Below are 19581 nucleotides of genomic sequence, written 5' to 3'. Positions count from 1 at the left end.
CAGACTTAACTGTCATGGAAGGTCGCCTTTTTCTCTGCGGTCATGTCATTCAGGCGAGTCTTCAAAGGTAGCCGCTCTGTCCTTTCAGACTTTTCCTTATTGCCATCAAGGCATGGTTGTCCTCATGTTATGCTTGTCCCTTGTTACCAATGTGGTATCGTACTCCCCCTGTTACGAGGAAATCGTTCTTCCCTCGTCTTGTTCGGCACCAGTCCACAAAACGGAACAGGTTCCCCATACTCTGGACGAGGTGAGTGCTCTGCTCTGAGAAGGTACGCATCCTTCCGAAGGTTGGACACTTTGTTTGGGCTTCCTGATGGTTGCAGGAAGGATTTAGCCCCTTCATCGGCCATGTTAGCCTGGTGGATTGGTGACTCCATTCAGCAGTCCTCCCGGTCAGGTCAGCCTATCCCAGCGGGAATTAGGGCACTCCCCACTTCGTCGATAGTGGCTTCTTGGGCCATTAGGCACCAGGTGTCGGCAGAGCAGGCCGACAAAGTTGCAGTTTCATCCAGTCCGCACACATTCTTGAAGTACTACAATATTCACACCCAGACTTCCGCAGATGCGGGGCGCTGGGATAGAGACGTGGGAGAACGCCCATCATTGAAACCGTTACTTGGTAATTATTCAGACCCTTTTCTCCTTCGCCTCATTGGGGGACACAGACCATGGGTGTATGCTGCTGCCACCAGGAGGCTGACACTAAGTAATACAAAGAAAAAGTTAGCTCCTCCCCTGCAGTATACACCCTCCTGCTGGCTCCCAGCTAACCAGTTCTTGCTTAGTGTCCGTAGGAGGCACACGGACGGGTCTGCTATTCAGACCCAAAGAACTCTTTTTTACCGTTTTTTACTTTTTACTACGGTCGAATGGGGCGACGGATTCTTTCATGTTCCGATCTCCTCGAACCATCAACAGGCGAGCACGGGAGTTTTACCTCTCCGTATCTTCTCCTGCGACGTGGGAAGCCACTGCCTGAGCTGATTTTAGGGGCGACTGGCCCCTTCAAGGGCACCGATCTCCCCCCTCCCTTATCAGACGAGCACTGGAGTTTCACCTTCAGTATCCTCTTCTGCAGCCAGGCCTATTGCCGGACATTCAGCCCTGTTCACCAGGTTTTACCCTCGGCTGTACAGAGGCACCTTCCAGCTTGGCGTCCGAGCAGCCCCCACTGCATCACCACTGAAAAAGCGGATGATGGAAGGAGGCAGACGGTTCCTCTCCACCCCTCTTCTGCAGGGATGGTGGATGGAGGCTCCCCAACCCTGCACCGTCCTATCTACCCGGGCACAGCTCCTACCTGCAGCATCTGCCACCCCCTCCATATTGGGGTAAGTGCTCCGTGAGATTTGGGTTTTCCGGCGGTCAGAGGAGGGCTCCATAGCGACTGGGTCCCCACAGAGCTTCGCGGCACCTTTCCCCTCAGTCTGCGGATGCTCGCCGGCCGAAGCCATAAATTTAGTCCCCGGCTTCGGCCCTGTTTAGGCCGCATCCCGGGAAGCCCCGCCCACCGCTTGCTCCCTTCTAGCGGCTCCGCCCCCCTATTCAGGCGCTTCTCGTTCCAGACGAGATCTCGGAGGGGGCTGCGGCCGGCGGTTTTTCAGCGCTGAAGTCAGCGCTATTCCAGACGGGGGACTCAGAACCTGAGAAAGGTGAATCGCCCCAATATTTCCCCCCCCCGGCACGCATCCCGGCAGCATTAAGGGACTAGTTTTCCCTGTTTTTTATATACTTAAGGCTGCAATCTCTGGTGCTCCTGCACACTACAGAATGTATAGTACAGTGTGCAGGCTTGCAAACAGAGAGCTGTGAGTTCCCAGCAATGAAGCTCTCATGACTCATTCCCTGGTGACTCATTCCCTGGTGACTCATTCCCTGGTATTTAATACTCTGCCCGGTAGTCGCTGGGCCCATAGGTGCATCCCCAGCTTTCCATGCCTTTTTATTAAACCCAGGACCAGCATTCCCTGGTCTTAAGGGTCCCCTAGTTTTAAAAGGGTCACATCCCCAGCATTCTCTGCTCTGCCAGAAGCCGGTCTCCTTTTCCTTAGTACTTAATCAGGCCAGTATGCCCTGGTCTTAAAGGCACAGGGCCAGTAGGCACTGGTCTTAAAGGCACATGGCAAGTATGCCCTCGTCTTAAAGGCACATGACCAGCATCCCTGGTCTTAAAGGAGCATGACCAGCATTCTTGTTCTTAAAGGCACATTACCAGCTTTGCTGGTCTTTAAGGCACTTGTTCCAACATTCCTTTCATGACCAGTATTCCTGGTCTTAAAGGCACGTGACCAGCATGCCCTGGTCTTATAGACTCGTGACCAGTATCCCCTGGTCTTAAAGGCACATGACCAGTATGCCCTTGTCTTAAAGGCACGTGACCAGTATTTCCTGGTCTTAAAGGCACATGACCAGTATGCCCTGGTCTTAAAGGCACGTGACCAGTATCCCCTGGTCTTAAACGCAATAACCAGTATGCCCTGGTCTTAAAGGCACATGACTAGTACGTCCTGGTTTTCAAGGCACATGACCAGTATGCCCTGGTCTTAAAGGCACGTGACCAGTATCCCCTGGTCTTAAACGCAATAACCAGTATGCCCTGGTCTTAAAGGCACATGACTAGTACGTCCTGGTTTTCAAGGCACATGACCAGTATGCCCTGGTCTTTAAAGGCTCATGTCCAGTATGCCCTGGCTTTTAAAGGCACACGACCAGTATGCCCTGGTCTTTAAGGCACGTGACCATTATGCCCTGGACTTAAAGGCTCAGGACCAGTACGCCCTGGTCTTAAACGCAAATGACCAGCATACCCTGGTTTTAAGGGCACATGACCATTATCTCCTGGATTTCAGCATGCCCTGCTTTTAAAGGCACATGAACAGTATGTCATCTTACAAAAGGCACAAGACCAGTATTCCCTGGTCTTAAAGGCTCATGGCCAGTAACCCCTAGCCTTAAAGGCGCATGACCAGTATTTACTGGTCTTAAGGTCACATCATCTATCCTAAGCTGGTCACCCTAACTGAGCTCTGGGGCACTCACATGCTCCCTCTCCTACAATGGGAGCCGTCGGCTAGCAGGGGCCGCAAGTATTCTAGAAAAACGTACAGGTTCTAGAAAATCTCCATCAACATTTGACGGTGATGCACTGGAAGACCTCTAAGTAGGATACCATACCTGGTCGGAATTTTATGGGCGACGGGTCCCTTAAAGGGCTCCGATTTCCCCCCACACCTTCAACAGACGAGCACACGGAGTGTCGCCTCCATGTATCTTCTTCTGCATCCAGGTCTATCGCCACAACCTGCCCTGTCCACTCGGAAACCTCAATTCTGGGGATGTGGCGTCCACATTTGTGGCATCCCAACAAGGAGGTTTTCCCCCCTTTGTATCAGATGCAAGAAAGTGGACGATTCCTCTCCACTTCCCTGTTAAGAAGATGGTGGATCGAGGTTTTTCCTTATTTTCTTCTCTGCACGACGATGGCAGAGACCTGCTGGTTACAGTCCCGCATTCTGTCACTTGGCAGACTCGCCGGGCAGAATTTCTTGCGGTATTCCTACCAGTATCCTGGCCGGTGTATCATCAATTAAGATTCCACAGACAGTCGGATAGCAAATCTAGTTCGTTCCGTCTTGTGGTTTCGGGTTCAGCGCTCTACCCTTCCTTAGCCGCCACATGGGTTGCTTGACCAAAGGGAGAGAATGAAAGTCTCCGGGTCCCAGACCTTATCTACTTCGTTCCACAGTATAGCTGGCCAATCAAATCTTCTGAGCGGGAGACTAGCAAGGGATCGTATCTCTTCTTCAGGCTCAACCAGCAGTGGAAGCATTGGCCAGGACAGTCTAGATCTAAGGGATCTTGGTTCCAAAATGGAGGGAATGAAAAGTATCTCCATTCCTGGACCCCAAACTTCTAACAACCTTTGACAGGGCCCTTTCTTTTTTCGGATGGAGTTCCTCCGCTCAGCCACTACTTCAACAGAGAAACGTGGTTGTTTTCTGGCATCCATCGTCATTCGGGATTCTTACCCTCACATACCTATTTCTCCTCTCTACTATAATCTCTTCGCCTTTCCATTCGCGAACAGTATTTTCACGACCTGGCCCTTCTGCCTGGCTACCACACCAGAGTGGTCGCAAGGGTCATGACGGTTGTCATGTTCTTCTTGCACCTTAGAAGCATGGTCGTCCTGCCCTATTTGGTCGACTTTGTAGCCGCTCTCCTAGGACTACGCTGAGTCGTCCATATCACTTGCAATTACCTCTCTATTGGGCTAGCAGCTAAACTTAGACAAGTTTTTTTCCCTCATTCTCAGCCCAGCAGATCCTCTTTGAGGATGATCCTGCCCAAGAAGGATGGTTATTCTCTCTCGGGTCTAGGTCGTGGCCCTTCTACAGGGAGCTTGCGCACTCGATCTCTCATTCCCTCGGTTCTTTCAATTCGCTAGGAGGGTTCTGAGGGAAAGGACGTCTACGGAAGCAGTTTCCTTCGCTGCGTTCGTTTTCTGCAAGTCAATCAGGCTCTCAAAGGGTAGTCTCTGAGCTCCTTTCTCTTCCAGAGCCTTCTCCTGGCCCAAGGGCTATTGGGAGATACCATTGCCAGTTTTCTTCTCCCGATCATCTCTCTGTAGATCCGAACGGTACGGCTATTCCTTCAGCAGGCCCTCTGCCTTCTGGCGGGTCTTCAGTTGGATAATGCCTCGGCTGTGCCCCAAGTTAGCCATCTAGCAAGTACCCTCAGTCAAGCGCCATGGCTAAGGTACCTCGCACTCTCTGATGGGCCGAGTTCTATCTTCGGTGATCTCAACTTTACATTCCCTGGAGTAGAACACTGGGCGGCAGACATATTCAGCCGTCCGGGTTTTTCCTCAAGTGAGTGGGAACTTCACTCGGAAATCTTCCATCGGACCTGCCTTCACTGGAGTACTCCAGAGGTAGTTCGGATGGCGTCCAAGCTGAACGCCAATGTACTCCAGTTCATGGTTTGGCCTCGCGATCCAAGACCATTGCAGTGCATGATCTATTCTTCCATGGTACCAATTTCCATAACCCCTCTTCCACTACGTCTGAAACCTTTTCGGAAGCGGGTAGGGCCCCAGTGATCCCGGGAGACCCGCACTGACCATGTCAGGTTTTTTTCTCGCTTGCGGTACTAGTATTTTTCCGGCTTATTGTCTCAAGCTGGAAATATGGTCTTTCTTGCAGGCCTCAACCTGTAGTTCTTCCCTACCGCGTACCGTTAAATCCGTGGGACCTTAATGGTCCTGGGCATCTTACAGTGGACTCCTTTTCTGATCCGGATAGACTTTTCTATCAGGGAGGGTCTCTCCCCTTCTTTCTCTGCGTTCTTGTCCTCCTGATGAGTCTTCAGATCTCGACGCTCTGTTCTTTATCTTTTTTCCTTATTACCTTCAAGGCAAGGTTGCCCTCTAGCCATCCCCTTCCCTCGTTGCCAAGGGGTATTATATCTCCACTGTTGCAGGGGCATCGTCCTCTCATCTCCTTCGGCTCTAGTCCACAAAGCGGAATGGGTTCTCCATAATCTGGAAGAAGCGAGTGCTCCCAGTGGGTACGTATCGAGGACGACGTCCTTCCAAAGGTTGGACATTTTACTCGGGTTTTTCGATGGTAAGTAGGCTTCCTGACGGTCGCAGGAAGGGTTTAGCCGTTTTTCTTCGGCCACGTTAGCCTGGTGGATTCTTTTCTCCATCCAGGAGTCCTTTCGCGCTAGATGCCAGCCTATCTCCCTGTCTGAGGGCTCTAGGCGCCAGACGTCGGCAAGCACGACCGCAGGCTTGCGAATTCCTCCAGGCCGCATGCATTCTTGAAGCACTATAATTCACTCACTTCCACAGATGTGAGTCTGGGCAGGTGAACTCTGCAGGCCTCGGTAGCGCATTCTTAGATAGCGGTTACGCAGGGCCTGGTCTGTTATGATGTCCCCACCCAGGGACTGCTTTGGGACGTCCCATGGTCTGTGGCCCCCAATGAGGCGAAGGAGAAATAGGGATTTTTGTGTACTCAACCGTAAAATCCTTTTCTCCAAGCCAATCATTGGGGGCACAGCACCCACCCTGTTAATGGCTCTGTGCTTGTTCTGTAATTTGACATGTTATACTCTTATGTTATTATTGATCTCCTACTGCTTTTGCACTGAACTGGTTCTCTGGGAGCCAGCATGAGGGTGTATACTGCAGGCATAATGTATGCCTTTTTTGCGGTTTTATAGCGAAAAAATGTGAAAAATCAGCAACGGTTGCACACAGCCTTAGTGTCGGCCTCCTGATGGCAGCAGTATACACCCATGGTCTGTGTCCCACAATGATTGGCTCGGAGAAAAGGATTTTACGGTGAGTACACAAAAATCCCTATTTTAAGTGGCAAAAAACTAGCAGCAAGGTTACAAGTGAACACATCGCTGGATCGGCGTCACACACGCCGATCCAGCGATGACAGCGGGTGATCAGCGACCAAAAAAAGGTCCTGATCATTCCCCAATGACCAACGATCTCCCAGCAGGGGCCTGATCGTTGGTCGCTGTCACACATAACGAGATCGTTAGCGGGATTGTTGCTACGTCAAAAAAAGTGTGACGTTGCAACGATATCGTTAACGATATCGTTGTGTGAAGGTACCTTTAGAAAATGCCTAATTTGATTATCTTGGCTTATGTATGGACTCCTCACACTTCCCACCCCCTAACAAATGTCCTGCTGTACTGTTCTTTAAATATTGTGCTTTTTCTTATTTATCTATCTGTAATCTTGCCTGAAGAAGGAGCCTCTGTGCTCTGAAAGCTTTGAAACATATTATTTTCTGGTTAGCCAATAAATGTATCACTCCCAGAATACTTCTGTCATCATTGGGCAGAAAAGTATTCACATCGATTTTTGTGGCTAACACGGTACCACAATACAATTTGTAATTGTACATCTTGGATATACATTAAAATTGTAAAATGAACCACAGACATACACTAATGTAGGGGGGGGGAATTAGCCAAGGAAATTATATCATGGTGTAGGGTAGGGTGAAAGAACACTACATCCCTAAAAAAAATATATATATACAGTACAGACCAAAAGTTTGGACACACCTTCTCATTTAAAGATTTTTCTGTATTTTCATGACTATGAAAATTGTAAATTCACACTGAAGGCATCAACACTATGAATTAACACATGTGGAATTATATACTTAACAAAAAAGTGTGAAACAACTGAAAATATGTCTTATATTCTAGGTTCTTCAAAGTAGCCATCTTTTGCTTTGATGACTGCTTTACACACTCTTGGCATTCTCTTGATGAGCTTCAAGAGGTAGTCACCGGAAATGGTTTTCACTTCACAGGTGTGCCCTGTCAGGTTTAATAAGTGGGATTTCTTGCCTTATAAATTGGGTTGGGACCATCAGTTGTGTTGAGCAGAAGTCTGGTAGATACACAGCTGATAGTCCTTCTGAATGGACTGTTAGCTCCTTTTTTCTTGCCATAATACAAATTCTAAGTAAAGAAAAACAAGTGGCCATCATTACTTTAAGAAATGAAAGTCAGTCAGTCCAAAAAATGGGGAAAACTTTGAAAGTGTCTCCAAGTGCAGTTGCAAAAACAATCAAGCGCTACAAAGAACCTGGCTCACATGAGGACAGCAACAGGAAAGGAAGACCAAGAGTCACCTCTGCTTCTGAGGATAAGTTTATCCGAGTCACCAGACTCAGAAATCGCAGGTTAACAGCAGCTCAGATTAGAGACCAGATCGATTCCACACAGAGTTCTAGCAACAGACACATATCTACAACAACTGTTATGAGGAGACTTTGTGCAGCAGACCTTCATGGTAAAATAGCTGCTAGGAAACCACTGCTAAGGACAGGCAACAAGCAGAAGAGACTTGTTTGGGCTAAAGAACACAAGGAATGGACATTAGACCAGTGGAAATCTGTGCTTTGGTCTGATGAGTCCAAATTTGAGATCTTTGGTTCCAACCACCGTGTCTTTGTGTGACGCAGAAAAGGTGGACGGATGGACTCTACATGCCTGGTTCCCACCGTGAAGCATGGAGGAGGAGGTGTGATGGTGTGGGGGTGCTTTGCTGGTGACACTGTTGGAGATTTACTTAAAATTGAAGGCATACTGAACCAGCATGGCTACCACAGCATCTTGCAGCAGCATGCTATTCCATCCGGTTTGCGTTTAGTTGGACCATCATTTATTTTTCAACAGGACAATGACCCCAAACACACCTCCAGGCTGTGTAAGGGCTATTTGACCAAAAAGGAGAGTGATGGGGTGCTACGCCAAATGACCTGATGGTTTGGGGTGAGCCGGACCACAGAGTGAAGGCAAAAGGGCCAACAAGTGCTAAGCATCTCTGGAAACTCCTTCAAGATTGTTGGAAGACCATTTCCGGTGACTACCTCTTGAAGCTCATCAAGAGAATGCCAAGAGTGTGCAAAGCAGTCATCAAAGGCTACTTTGAAGAACCTAGAATATAAGACATAATGTCAGTTGTTTCACACTGTTTTGTTAAGTATATAATTCCACATGTGTTAATTCATAGTTTTGATGCTTTCAGTGTGAATTTACAATTTTCATAGTCATGAAAATACAGAAAAATCTTTAAATGAGAAGGTGTGTCCAAACTTTTGGTCTGTACTGTATATGCGTGTATGTGTATATATATATATATATATATATATATATATATATATATATATATATATATCATTGCATTGTACTTGCTTTGCCGCATCGGTTGGCACCCTAAATAGACGACAAGGCGCCAGAATGGCCCCAAAGACCATATCGTGTACCCTTTCACTTAAAAAGTACCAATATAGTGCAAAATACTGTGTAAAAAAACACAGTCCTCGAAATGTAACAAGCTACAAAGGAAACCAAAACGTACACATTTGTCACAGAGTTGGTGTAATCAACATCCTTCTACAAAAGTGCATATACATATTTTAAATGCATCAGTCAAATAAATTCTATGAAAAGCAAAGATTAGTTGCTTTGTCATAAATAAAACACGATGGGTACTTGGCTTTATATATGGTTCTCCTTGGGGTACATTGAACCTTATTCCTTGTTCTGACACGTCCCCCCCCCCACCACCACCACTAGTTATCGGGGTTTGCCAGGGGACTGTTTCAACCTGAAGGGAAAGAAGTAATGCTGATAAAAGCTCCAGCACTTGTGGCCGCAGAGGGGTATTGTGCTGCGTGTTCCTTTTAAACAGCAAGCATAACTTGCATGGGATCTGTGGATGGTTGGTATTAGAGTTTGGTAATATAACGAAGAGGCTCATTTAACGAGCTGTATTTAGCAGCGCTCATAATGCTGGCTATACACAAAAATGTTCATGTGATATCTAGTTTTTTTATTTTTTTCTACTGAATGTTGGCGATCAATTGTACATCTATTAATGTTTACCTTTGCACAGCTACATGTACATCCCAAATTTTAAAACAGTTGGGATGCTGTGTAAAATGTAACCAACATAAGAATCCTTATTTTGTGGATTAGGAGATGCATCGGACCATAAGACGCACCCCAAATTTTTAACAAAATGGTGGCGCATCTTATAGTCCGCTTTTACAGTAGCTTATGGGGAGTGGGCAGCTGGGTGGAGCAGAGTCCCTGTAGGCAGGGCTGCTGTTGCAGGAAGCTGGCTGCAGAGGCAGGAGTGGGACATTGATGCGGCTCCCAAGCTGTGAGGAGGGGGTGCAAAAAGCTGTTGTAGCCTCAGGCTTTCAGAAAATGTTTGGAGTCCCCGCACTTCCCATCACATCAATATGTGCATGCTCCTCCTCGGTCTGCCATTTTTCCCAAGTCCACCGCAGTGAAAAGGATGGGATGTTAGGGGACTCCCAACTGATTTTTTTTTTTTTTTTAAAGACCGGAGACAGCCACAGCCGAACACCCATCCTCCCAGCCCTGTGCCCGAAGCATTGCCCCTCTCCTACCATCAGCAGCTTCCTACAGCACTGACCTTGCCTCCTGGGACCCTGTTCCCCTGTAAGCTGCATTTGGATTTTAAAACTCACCCCTCCCCCTAAGACAAAGTGCGTCTTATAATCCGAAAAATACGGTAACTATTTGGAAATCTTTTATAGCCATATTTTGTTCACAATAGAAAACCTGTGTGAAGATGGAAAATGGAAGTTAGACATTTTTCCATTTCTCTTGAAAAAAATAACTCTGCAGTAACACATCTCAAAAGTTGGGACATGCCTAACAAAAGACTGGAAAGGTTAGAGGCGTTAATAACATCTGTGGGGCCAATTTTCAACTGGGTCACATGACTGTATAAATAACATGTTAAACAAAAGATGGTTAGAGTATCGCCAATCTGTAAACCACTGCAACAAAAAATGTTCCTCAGTGTAAAACTGCTAGTACTTTGAATATCCCACCATCAACAGTACATGAAATCCTTAAAGGGAACCTGTCACCCCGTTTTTTCAGATTGAGATAAAAATACTGTTAAATAGGGCCTGCGCTGTGCGTTACAATAGTGTATGTAGTGTACCCTGATTCCCCACCTATGCTGCGAAATACATTACCAAAGTTGCGATCTGCGCTATTACTGTCTTCGGTGGGGGCGGCCATCTTCCTGGGGCCGCGCGTGCGCAGATGTAGTGCTCTGCAAACTCGGCTTCAGGAAAATGGCCGCCGCGATCTCTTCTGCGCACGCGCGGCATCCCGCGGCCATTTTCCTGAAGCCCCGTGCAGCAGAGCACTCCATCTGCGCACGTGCGGCCCCAGGAAGATGGCCGCCCCCACCGAAGACAGTAATAGCGCAGATCGCGCGCTGTTTCTTCACGTGCGCGCAAGTGGATTCGGCACTGGGACATGCGCACACCACTACGCCACCAACGTAAAGCTGGGGAAAAAACAGCGCTGTGACCACGCCCACCCGACCTGACCAGCCTGATTGACAGGCGAAAACGGCGACTTTGGTAATGTATTTCGCAGCATAGGTGGGGAATCAGGGTACACTACATACACTATTGTAACGCACAGCGCAGGCCCTATTTAACAGTATTTTTATCTAAATCTGAAAAAACGGGGTGACAGGTTCCCTTTAAAAGATGTCGATTTCTGGAGACATCCATGTGCACAATGGAAAAGTCAAGCTATTAATATTAAATACTTGTGATCTTCTGGCCCGCAATCGGCACTGAATAAGAGTATGATTTAGATATGCAAATCGCTGCATGTGCTCAGGAATACTTTCTGAAATCACTGTGAACGAAGATAGCAGTTCAGTCCACAAATGCAAGATAAAAGTCGATCGAGTAAAGAATGAGCCATATATTAACATAATCCAGGAACGCTGCCGTCTACTCTGGGCCAAAGTACATTTAAAATGGACTGAGCCCAAATGGGAAAACCTGTTCTGTGGTCAGATGAATCAAAATGTAAAATTCTTTATGGAAATCACGGATGTCGTCTCCTGTGGACTCGGGAGGAAAGGGACCATCCTGCTTATCAGCGCCCAATTCAAAAGGCTTAATCTATGATTCTTCTGGGCTGCATTAAGGTACCGTCACATTAAGCTACGCTGCAGCGATACAGACAACGATGCCGATCGCTGCAGCGTCGCTGTTTGGTCGCTGGAGAGCTGTCACACAGACAGCTCTCCAGCGACCAACGATCCCGAAGTCCCCGGGTAACCAGGGTAAACATTGGGTTACTAAGCGCAGGGCCGCTGGGGAAAGATCAAAACTTTATTTCGTCCCTGATCTCCCGCTGACATTGCTGAATCGGCGTGTGTGACGCCGATTCAGCGATGTCTTCACTGGTAACCAGTAAATATCGGGTTACTAAGCGCAGGGCCGCACTTAGTAACCTGATGTTTAGCCTGGTTACCGTTGTAAATGTAAAAAAAAAAAAAAAAACACTACATACTTACATTCCCGGTGTCTGGTCACGTCCCTCGCCGTCAGCTTCCCGCACTGACTGAGCGCCGGCCGTAAAGCACAGCGGTGACGTCACCGCTGTGCTTCACGGCTGGCCGGCGCTCACCTGTTAGTGCGGGAAGCTGACGGCGAGGGACATGACCAGACACCGGGAATCTGACGCCGATTCAGCGATGTCAGCGGGAGATCAGCGACAAAATAAAGTTCTGATCTTTCCCCAGCGACCAACGATCTCCAAGCAGGGGCCTTATCGTTGGTCACTGTCACACATAACGATTTCGTTAACGATATCGTTGCTACGTCACAAAAAGCAACGATATTGTTAACGATATCGTTATGTGTGACGGTACCTTTAGTGCCTATGACATAGGCAGCTTACACATCTTGAAAGCACTATCAATGCTGATAATCATGTAGAGGTCTTAGAAGAATATTTGCTCTTATCAAGAGTTAAGCGAATTTGATCGGGTCCCTGCTTATTCGGCAAACTATAGCGCTTGCCTAATAAGCTGCAGAGAGAACTCTGCTTCCTGGATCGCTCCTGCTGTTCAGCGCGCAGTTGCATGTGTTGCGGCTGTGTCAGTCACAACGCATGCCATGGATAGGCTGTTTGTTGAGCTCTTCATACACGTGTTGTGACAGTGACACAGCCGTGACACATGCAGCTGCAGAGCCAAACAGCTGATCAGCCGGAGCGATCCAGGAAGCCAGGTGCCCCCTCTGCAGCTTATTCGGTAAGTGCTATAGCTTGCCGAATAAGCCCTGACCCGATCAAATTCACTCTACTCTTATCCAGACGTCATCTGTTTCAGGGAAGGTCTTGCATATTTCAGTAAAACCATGCTAAATCCCATACTGCATCTATCACAACACAATGGATTTGCAGAAGAGAGCTTGGTTTGTGAACTGCAGTCCAGACCTTCACCAATAGAAAACATTTTTTGGTTTATGAAAGTAAATATCCAATAAAGACACTGGAATGTTAAGCAGCTAGAATCCTTCAACAGACAAATATGGAACAACATTCTTCTTCCAAAACTTCAGCAATTGGTCTTCTCACCTTCCAAATGTTCTCATTCTGTTGTAAAATGAAGTGGGGATGTTACACAATGGTAGACACATCCCAATTTTTTTGAGGTGTGTTGCTGCCATCAGTTTTGAAATGAGTTAGGCTTCTTTCAGACTTCCGTCGGTACGCGGCCATCGCTAAGCATTGGCGCGACGGACGTTGGAGTTTTTTTTTAGCACAACGTGGGCAGCGGATGCAGTGTTTCAACGCTTCCGCTGCCCATAGTAAAGTCCCAGGGAGGAGGGGGTGGAGTTCCAGCTGTGCATGCGCAGTAAAAAATTCAGGACACTACGCAGGAAAAAACGTTCCCTTGAACGTTTTTTCGCTACGACGGTCCTCCAAATACCGACGCATCCAGTGCATGACGTATGGAACGTGTGTCCATACGTCGCGATGCGTCGGTAATTTCAAGTCTACGTGAAAAAAATGCATCCTGCGGGCAACTTTGCAGGATGCGTTTTTTTCACAGAACAACGCATTGCGACGTGTTCACAAAAACATAAGTGTGAAATTAGCCTTACTGTTTTCAAATGAAACATAAAAATGTATACATTTCAACTCCTGATTTGTGTTCTATGTTCTGGGTTGCATACAATATGGTTATAAGAGACTTCCAAATCGTATTCTTGTAATTTGTTTTACACAGCATCCCAAGTTTTTGGGAATTGGGGTTATACTGTAGTATGTGGACTAATGTATAATAAATTTGTTACACCCAGTTATATTTTTATGTCTACAGTCATGGCCAAAAGTATTGACACCCCTGCAATTCTGTCAGGTAATACTCATTTTCTTCCTGAAAATGATAGCAAACACAAATTATTTGGTATTATCTTCATTTAAATTGTCTTAAATAAAAAAAGCACACGAGAATGAAGCAAAAAGCAAAACATTGATCATTTCACACAAAACTCCAAAAATGGGCCCGACAAAAGTATTGGCACCCTCAGCCTAATACTTGGTTGCACAACCTTTAGCCAAAATAACTGCGACCAACCGCTTCCGGTAACCATCAATGAGTTTCTTACAATGCTCTGCTGGAATTTTAGACCATTTTTCTTTGGCAAACTGCTCCAGGTCCCTGATATTTGAAGGGTGCCTTCTCCAAACTGCCATTTTTAGATCTCTCCACAGGTGTTCTATGGGAGTCAGGTCTGGACTCATTGCTGGCCACCTTAGAAGTCTCCAGTGCTTTCTCTCAAACCATTTTCTAGTGCTTTTTGAAGTGTGTTTTGGGTCATTGTCCTGCTGGAAGACCCATGACCTCTGAGGGAGACCCAGCTTTCTCACACTGGGCCCTACATTATGCTGCAAAATTTGTTGGTAGTCTTCAGACTTCATAATGCCATGCACACGGTCAAGCAGTCCAGTGTCAGAGGCAGCAAAGCAACCCCAAAACCTCAGGGAACCTCCACCATGTTTGACTGTAGGGACCGTGTTCTTTTCTTTGAATGCCTCTTTTTTTCTCCTGTAAACTCTATGTTGATGCCTTTGCCCCAAAAGCTCTACTTTTGTCTCATCTGACCAGAAAACATGACTGTATGACCAGTTTACCACAGACCTTAATTACATTTGACTCGCGCTAATGAAGCTTGCAAAACAGCTGGAAAATCATGTTATTGATGACACAAAAATAATTATCACGTTATAACTCTTTGCTGCAGATGAGAATGAGCCAGCAATGAAACGACACAAAGAACAACTTGCTTACATGCAGTCTGAAGAGTTCCAGAAGATTCTGAAAGCCAAATCTAAGCACACTGGTGTCCTTAAGGAGGTACTGCACTACTGGAGTTATATTTTGTTACATCGTAGGAAAATAATTCTAAATGATGCTGCATAACCATTTGATTGTTACTCACACCATCCCAGAACTATTTTTGCAGTGTGGCAGGATGCATTAACCTGCAGAAAGAGGCCACAGCCATCAGGAAATACTGTTCCCATGGGGAAATGTATTTAGTTTACTTGTAACAATATTTATTTAGGCAATATGTCTCAATGATAATGTGAATGTCAAAACCTGTGGTTTGCCATAAGAGTATTAACCATAATTTTATTCTACCTTCGCTGGTTTGTCTTCTTCCCACAACACCATTTCTTCCCTTGTTAAGAAACACATATGCATCCAGCAATCGGTATGACATGGTGGCTCTTCTGATGAATTGCATATTAGCGATTTCTTTGGCCCAGTTCTGATGCTGATCTTGAGATGCTGTACAGGAGTCAGAATGACCAGTCTACTACTCTCATGTAGGTTGGCTATGAGCATCAATTTGTTCCTCACTTGCCTCACGTAGCTATGGACTTTAAAAAACAAAACAAAAAAAAACCACATAAATAAAAGGCATCAACTGTAGACCGATTACTTAATATCCCACCCCTTGACAGGTAGACTTTGCCAATCAATTGACATTATCATATTTGCCGGGGAAGCAGTTTGCATAGAAGTGATATTATGCTTTAGTCCTTCTGGTTTATTAACCTAATTGGCCCATTCTGTAGTTGATTTGTTACATTGGGCTCAGGAAACTATAAAAAAGAGACAAATTTGAGATTTTTAACTTGCTCATGGATTTTCACTCCAGATGATGAGACATATTCTAAATCTGTATGGCCCAGGCTTTGTTCGTGTGTTTTTTGCTGCTTGTTTTTCTCTTCTTTTGCAGTTTTCATACTGATTTTTATTCGTAGACTATGTTTACACGTTACATTTTTTTTTACAGGCAAAACCTGTTCTCTTTGCAGTAATAAACTTTCTTCAAGCATGTTTTGCTTAGTTTTTGCCGTGTTTTTGTCATGCTACATTTGTGTCTGGTGCATGCTGATAAAGCTTAGTGCATACAAGAAATCTGATTCTATTTTATCCGGTTTTGGCACCAAAAACTGATACCTGCGTTTTTTCAATGTTTTTTTGCACCACATATTGCTATCAGTGGGTGAAAAGCTGAAATAAGTGATATGCTGCATTTTGCAAAAAAAAAAAAAGCAAGGTATTGCACAAAGTACTGAGGGGGGAAAAAAGCTGTGTGCATGAGATTTCTGAAATCTCATAGACTTTGCTGGTACTGTAAAAACGCAGCTGAAAAGGTTTTAAAAAAAAAAAAAAATTATTAAAGAAAAACTGAAAAACACAATGCGTGAACATACTCTAATTCTTGCAACCTTGATTTTGCTGTTAGATGCGTACCAAAAATGCACTGTGCACAAGACCTAACACAGAACAGCCTGATTGTGTTTTGTATGATTAGAACTGTTGACTTGCAGCAAAAAATATTTAATATATTAATTCATAGACAACAAACAAAATGGTTAAAAGAAAGATTACACAGAATTGATTAAAAAGACATAATATTGGTGTACCATGATTGTAAATATGTCCGTCATATCAAATTTCAATAAATAAGTGATCTACATTTCGATAGTAAAATATTATATGTAAATAGCAGCATAATATAACTACAGATATGTAAACCATTCAGAAAAATTGACAAACGGCAAAAATCTTAGAACACTAAATGTATAAAGTAGGTATAGACCCATATGGAGAGATGTACTTCTTTTAACCATTTCTTTGTAATCCTTTTCCTTTTAAAGATTGTGTATGAATTAATAAATATTTTTCTTTGCATGCTATATTTATAGGTTTATATTGCTTTTTGGATATATAGCTACTGTCTATTTAAATCGAACTTTGCTCATGTAATGGTCTCCTTGTTCTTATGGTCATTTAGGCTGAAGCTGAGATGCAAGAAAAATATTTTGATCCACTTGTGAAAAAAGAGCAGATGGAAGAGAAGATGAAAAGTATAAAAGAACAGAAATGTCGCGTGGTGACCTGTAAAACGGTGAGTGTGGAACTGCTGCGCGACGACAACTCTGAAAATTGAAGTGCAATAGTGAGTGAAGACTTGTTTTACCTACAAGGCAATATGAGTTTTTACCAGCATTCATCTAATATACTGTAAAATGCAATACATGTGTCAGCTGGAAGGATAACAGACATTTTCAGTTTTTGGATGTGAACAACAAACTTTCCTTTTTATTGCCGGCATAGTTTAATTGTAAGCAGTAATTAGTTGTCCCGGCTGTATGACTCCCAGTGATTAGACCTTTAAGGCAAAATATAAGACTCCTTTTAAATCAGCAAAGATGTGATTCCTACAAAATATTACTTTTTGCAATATCATGCTTCTGTACCTTAACGTTCCCACCCCACCGCTGGAGGTAAACTGCATACAGGCACGTGTTTTTGCCTCATACATGCACTAAACTATGAACTAATTTAGGGATTGACAGTGTAACATGACTAGTGAAAACTAGAACATTACGCTATATAGCGTTGTATGAACATGCAATTTTGATAGTGACTGATTTTGTTATGTTTTCATCTGTCTTGACAGTGCAAGTACACGCATTACAAGCCACTGGACACGTGTGTTAGTGAAAACCATGACTTCCATTGGCATGATGCAGTGAAACGTTTTTTCAAGTGTCCATGTGGTAACAGAACAATTGCACTAGATCGACTACCTAAGAAGCCCTGCAGGTATAAAATCAGACTATGATATAGAATACTGTTTAGCACATTTAATAGAAAGAAAGGAGGGTGATCCTGTTATGTCAAACAACAAGATGGTTAATCTGTGAACAGCAGTATATAAACCAGGAAAGCTGAGCCGATTGAGGTATCCTATTCTTAGGAAAACATGTTGCCTTTTGAATCAAGCTTTTATTAAATTTTTCAAATATAACAATACAAAGTAGACATAAAAGAGGGTATGAATGAGTCCGTGGAGGGCCTGGACACAGACCATCATACAGAAAATCTGACACTAATGAATGGCATGTTTCCACGGTACGGACTGGCAGTGCTTTGGACGCAGCTCCGTCCAAAGCGCTGCTGGCTCTTGTATGCGCGGTGATTCCGCATGTGTTCATTGAACCATGCGGAATCACCGCATCCTATACATAGACTGTAATTTATCTTGTGGAGACTGAGAGTCTCTGCAAGATAAATAGACATGCTCAGGCTCGGACTGGCCCACCAGAGGATTCTCCGGTGGGCCTAGGCACTGACACCTGCTGGCATACTGGCCAGCAGCTGCCTAGGGCCCCCACTGCTCCAGGGGCCCCTTGCCAGTGGCTATAGGGCCCCTGAGTCAAGGGGGCCCACCCTGTGCCAGTAGCAGCAGCTGGAGACAGGATCCTGTCCCCGCTGCTAAAGCCAAATGAATATTCACGCTTCCCCACGACCCTATGGGCGTGTAGAAGCGTGAATGCCATTTCTCTTTAATAGCGGGCAGCGTTAGCGGCAGGGTGCAGCTAACACTGCCTGCATGTAAAGCCGCACCCCACACACACACTCACAAAGTACCGCACCCCCACACACAGCATCGCACCGCACACATACACATGCAGGCACACAGACTCCCAGAGCAGCTCACCTCCCGGCGTCCTGCTTCCTGTCTGAGACAGCCCAGCTGGATGACGTCATCATCCAGCGTGGTGCTGTCTCAGTCAGAAAGCTTCCAGGAATCCAGCGAGGAAGAGGCTGCTGGAATGAGCTGCTGCTGTGGGGAGGTGAGCTGTGCTGCGTGCCTGCGTGTGTCCCTGCTTGCGTGCCTGCGTGTGTCCCTGCTTGCCTGCCTACCTCTGTGTGTGTGTGTGTGTGTGTGTGTGTGTGTGTGTGTGTGATGAGCTGCGGTCAGCTGTGTGTGTGTGTGGTGAAGGACAATGATATTGGTGGGGGGAGACAATGATGGAGGTGATGGGCAATGATTGTGGTTGGGGGAGACAATGATGGAGGTGATGGGCAATGATGGTGGGGGGAAGACAATGATGAAGGTGATGGGCAATGATGGTGGTGGTGGAGAGGCAATGATGGAGGTGAGGGGAGGCAATTATGGAAGTGATGGGCAGTGAGGGGGAGACAATGATGGAGGTGATGGGCAATCATGGTGAGGGAGGGAATGATGAGGGTGAGGGGAGGCAATGATGGTGGGGGAGGCAATGATGGAGGTGATGGGCAATGAGCGCGAGGGGAGGCAATGATGGTGGGGGAGGCAATGATGGAGGTGATGGGCAATGATGGTATGGGAGGCAATGATGGAGGTGATAGGCAATGATGGGGAGGCAATGATGGAGGTGATGGGCAATGATGGTGGTGGGGGGAGGCAATGATGGAGGTGATGAAATGGGCAGTGGTGGTGGGAGGCAATGATGGTGGTGGAGAGGCAATGATGGAGGTGATGGGCAATGGTGGTGGTGGGAGGCAGTGATGGAGGTAATGAAATGGGCAATGATGGTGGGGGGAGGCAATGATGGAGGTGATGGGCAAGGATGGTGGTGGGGGAGGCAATGATGGTGGTGGGGGGAGGCAATGATGGAGGTGAGTGGCAAGGATGGTGGTGGGGGAGGCAATGATTGAGATGATGGGCAATGGTGGTGGGAGGCAATTATGGAGGTGATGAAATGGGCAATGGTGGTAGGGGGAGGCAATGATGGAGGTGGAGAGGCAATGATGGAGGTGATGGTCAATGGTGGTGGTGGGAGGCAGTGATGGAGGTGATGAAATGGGCAAGG

General features: G+C 46.0%; 1 protein-coding gene across 2 annotated transcripts in view; it reads left to right on the top strand.

The window, feature by feature from the left end:
• MCM10 (minichromosome maintenance 10 replication initiation factor) overlaps positions 1–19581 on the top strand; it is a 130945-nt gene that overhangs the window by 81286 nt on the left and 30078 nt on the right. For both annotated transcript variants that reach the window (XM_069765199.1, XM_069765200.1), the window contains exons 16-18: positions 14661–14773; positions 16731–16844; positions 17400–17545. In XM_069765199.1, coding sequence (XP_069621300.1) covers positions 14661–14773; positions 16731–16844; positions 17400–17545 — 373 coding nt within the window. The remainder of the gene's footprint in view (positions 1–14660; positions 14774–16730; positions 16845–17399; positions 17546–19581) is intronic.

This window comes from Ranitomeya imitator, chromosome 4 (genome assembly GCF_032444005.1).
Source record: "Ranitomeya imitator isolate aRanImi1 chromosome 4, aRanImi1.pri, whole genome shotgun sequence".
NCBI lineage: Eukaryota > Metazoa > Chordata > Amphibia > Anura > Dendrobatidae > Ranitomeya > Ranitomeya imitator.
Note: the sequence above shows the minus strand (reverse complement) of the source record. Positions and strands in the feature narration are given on the sequence as shown.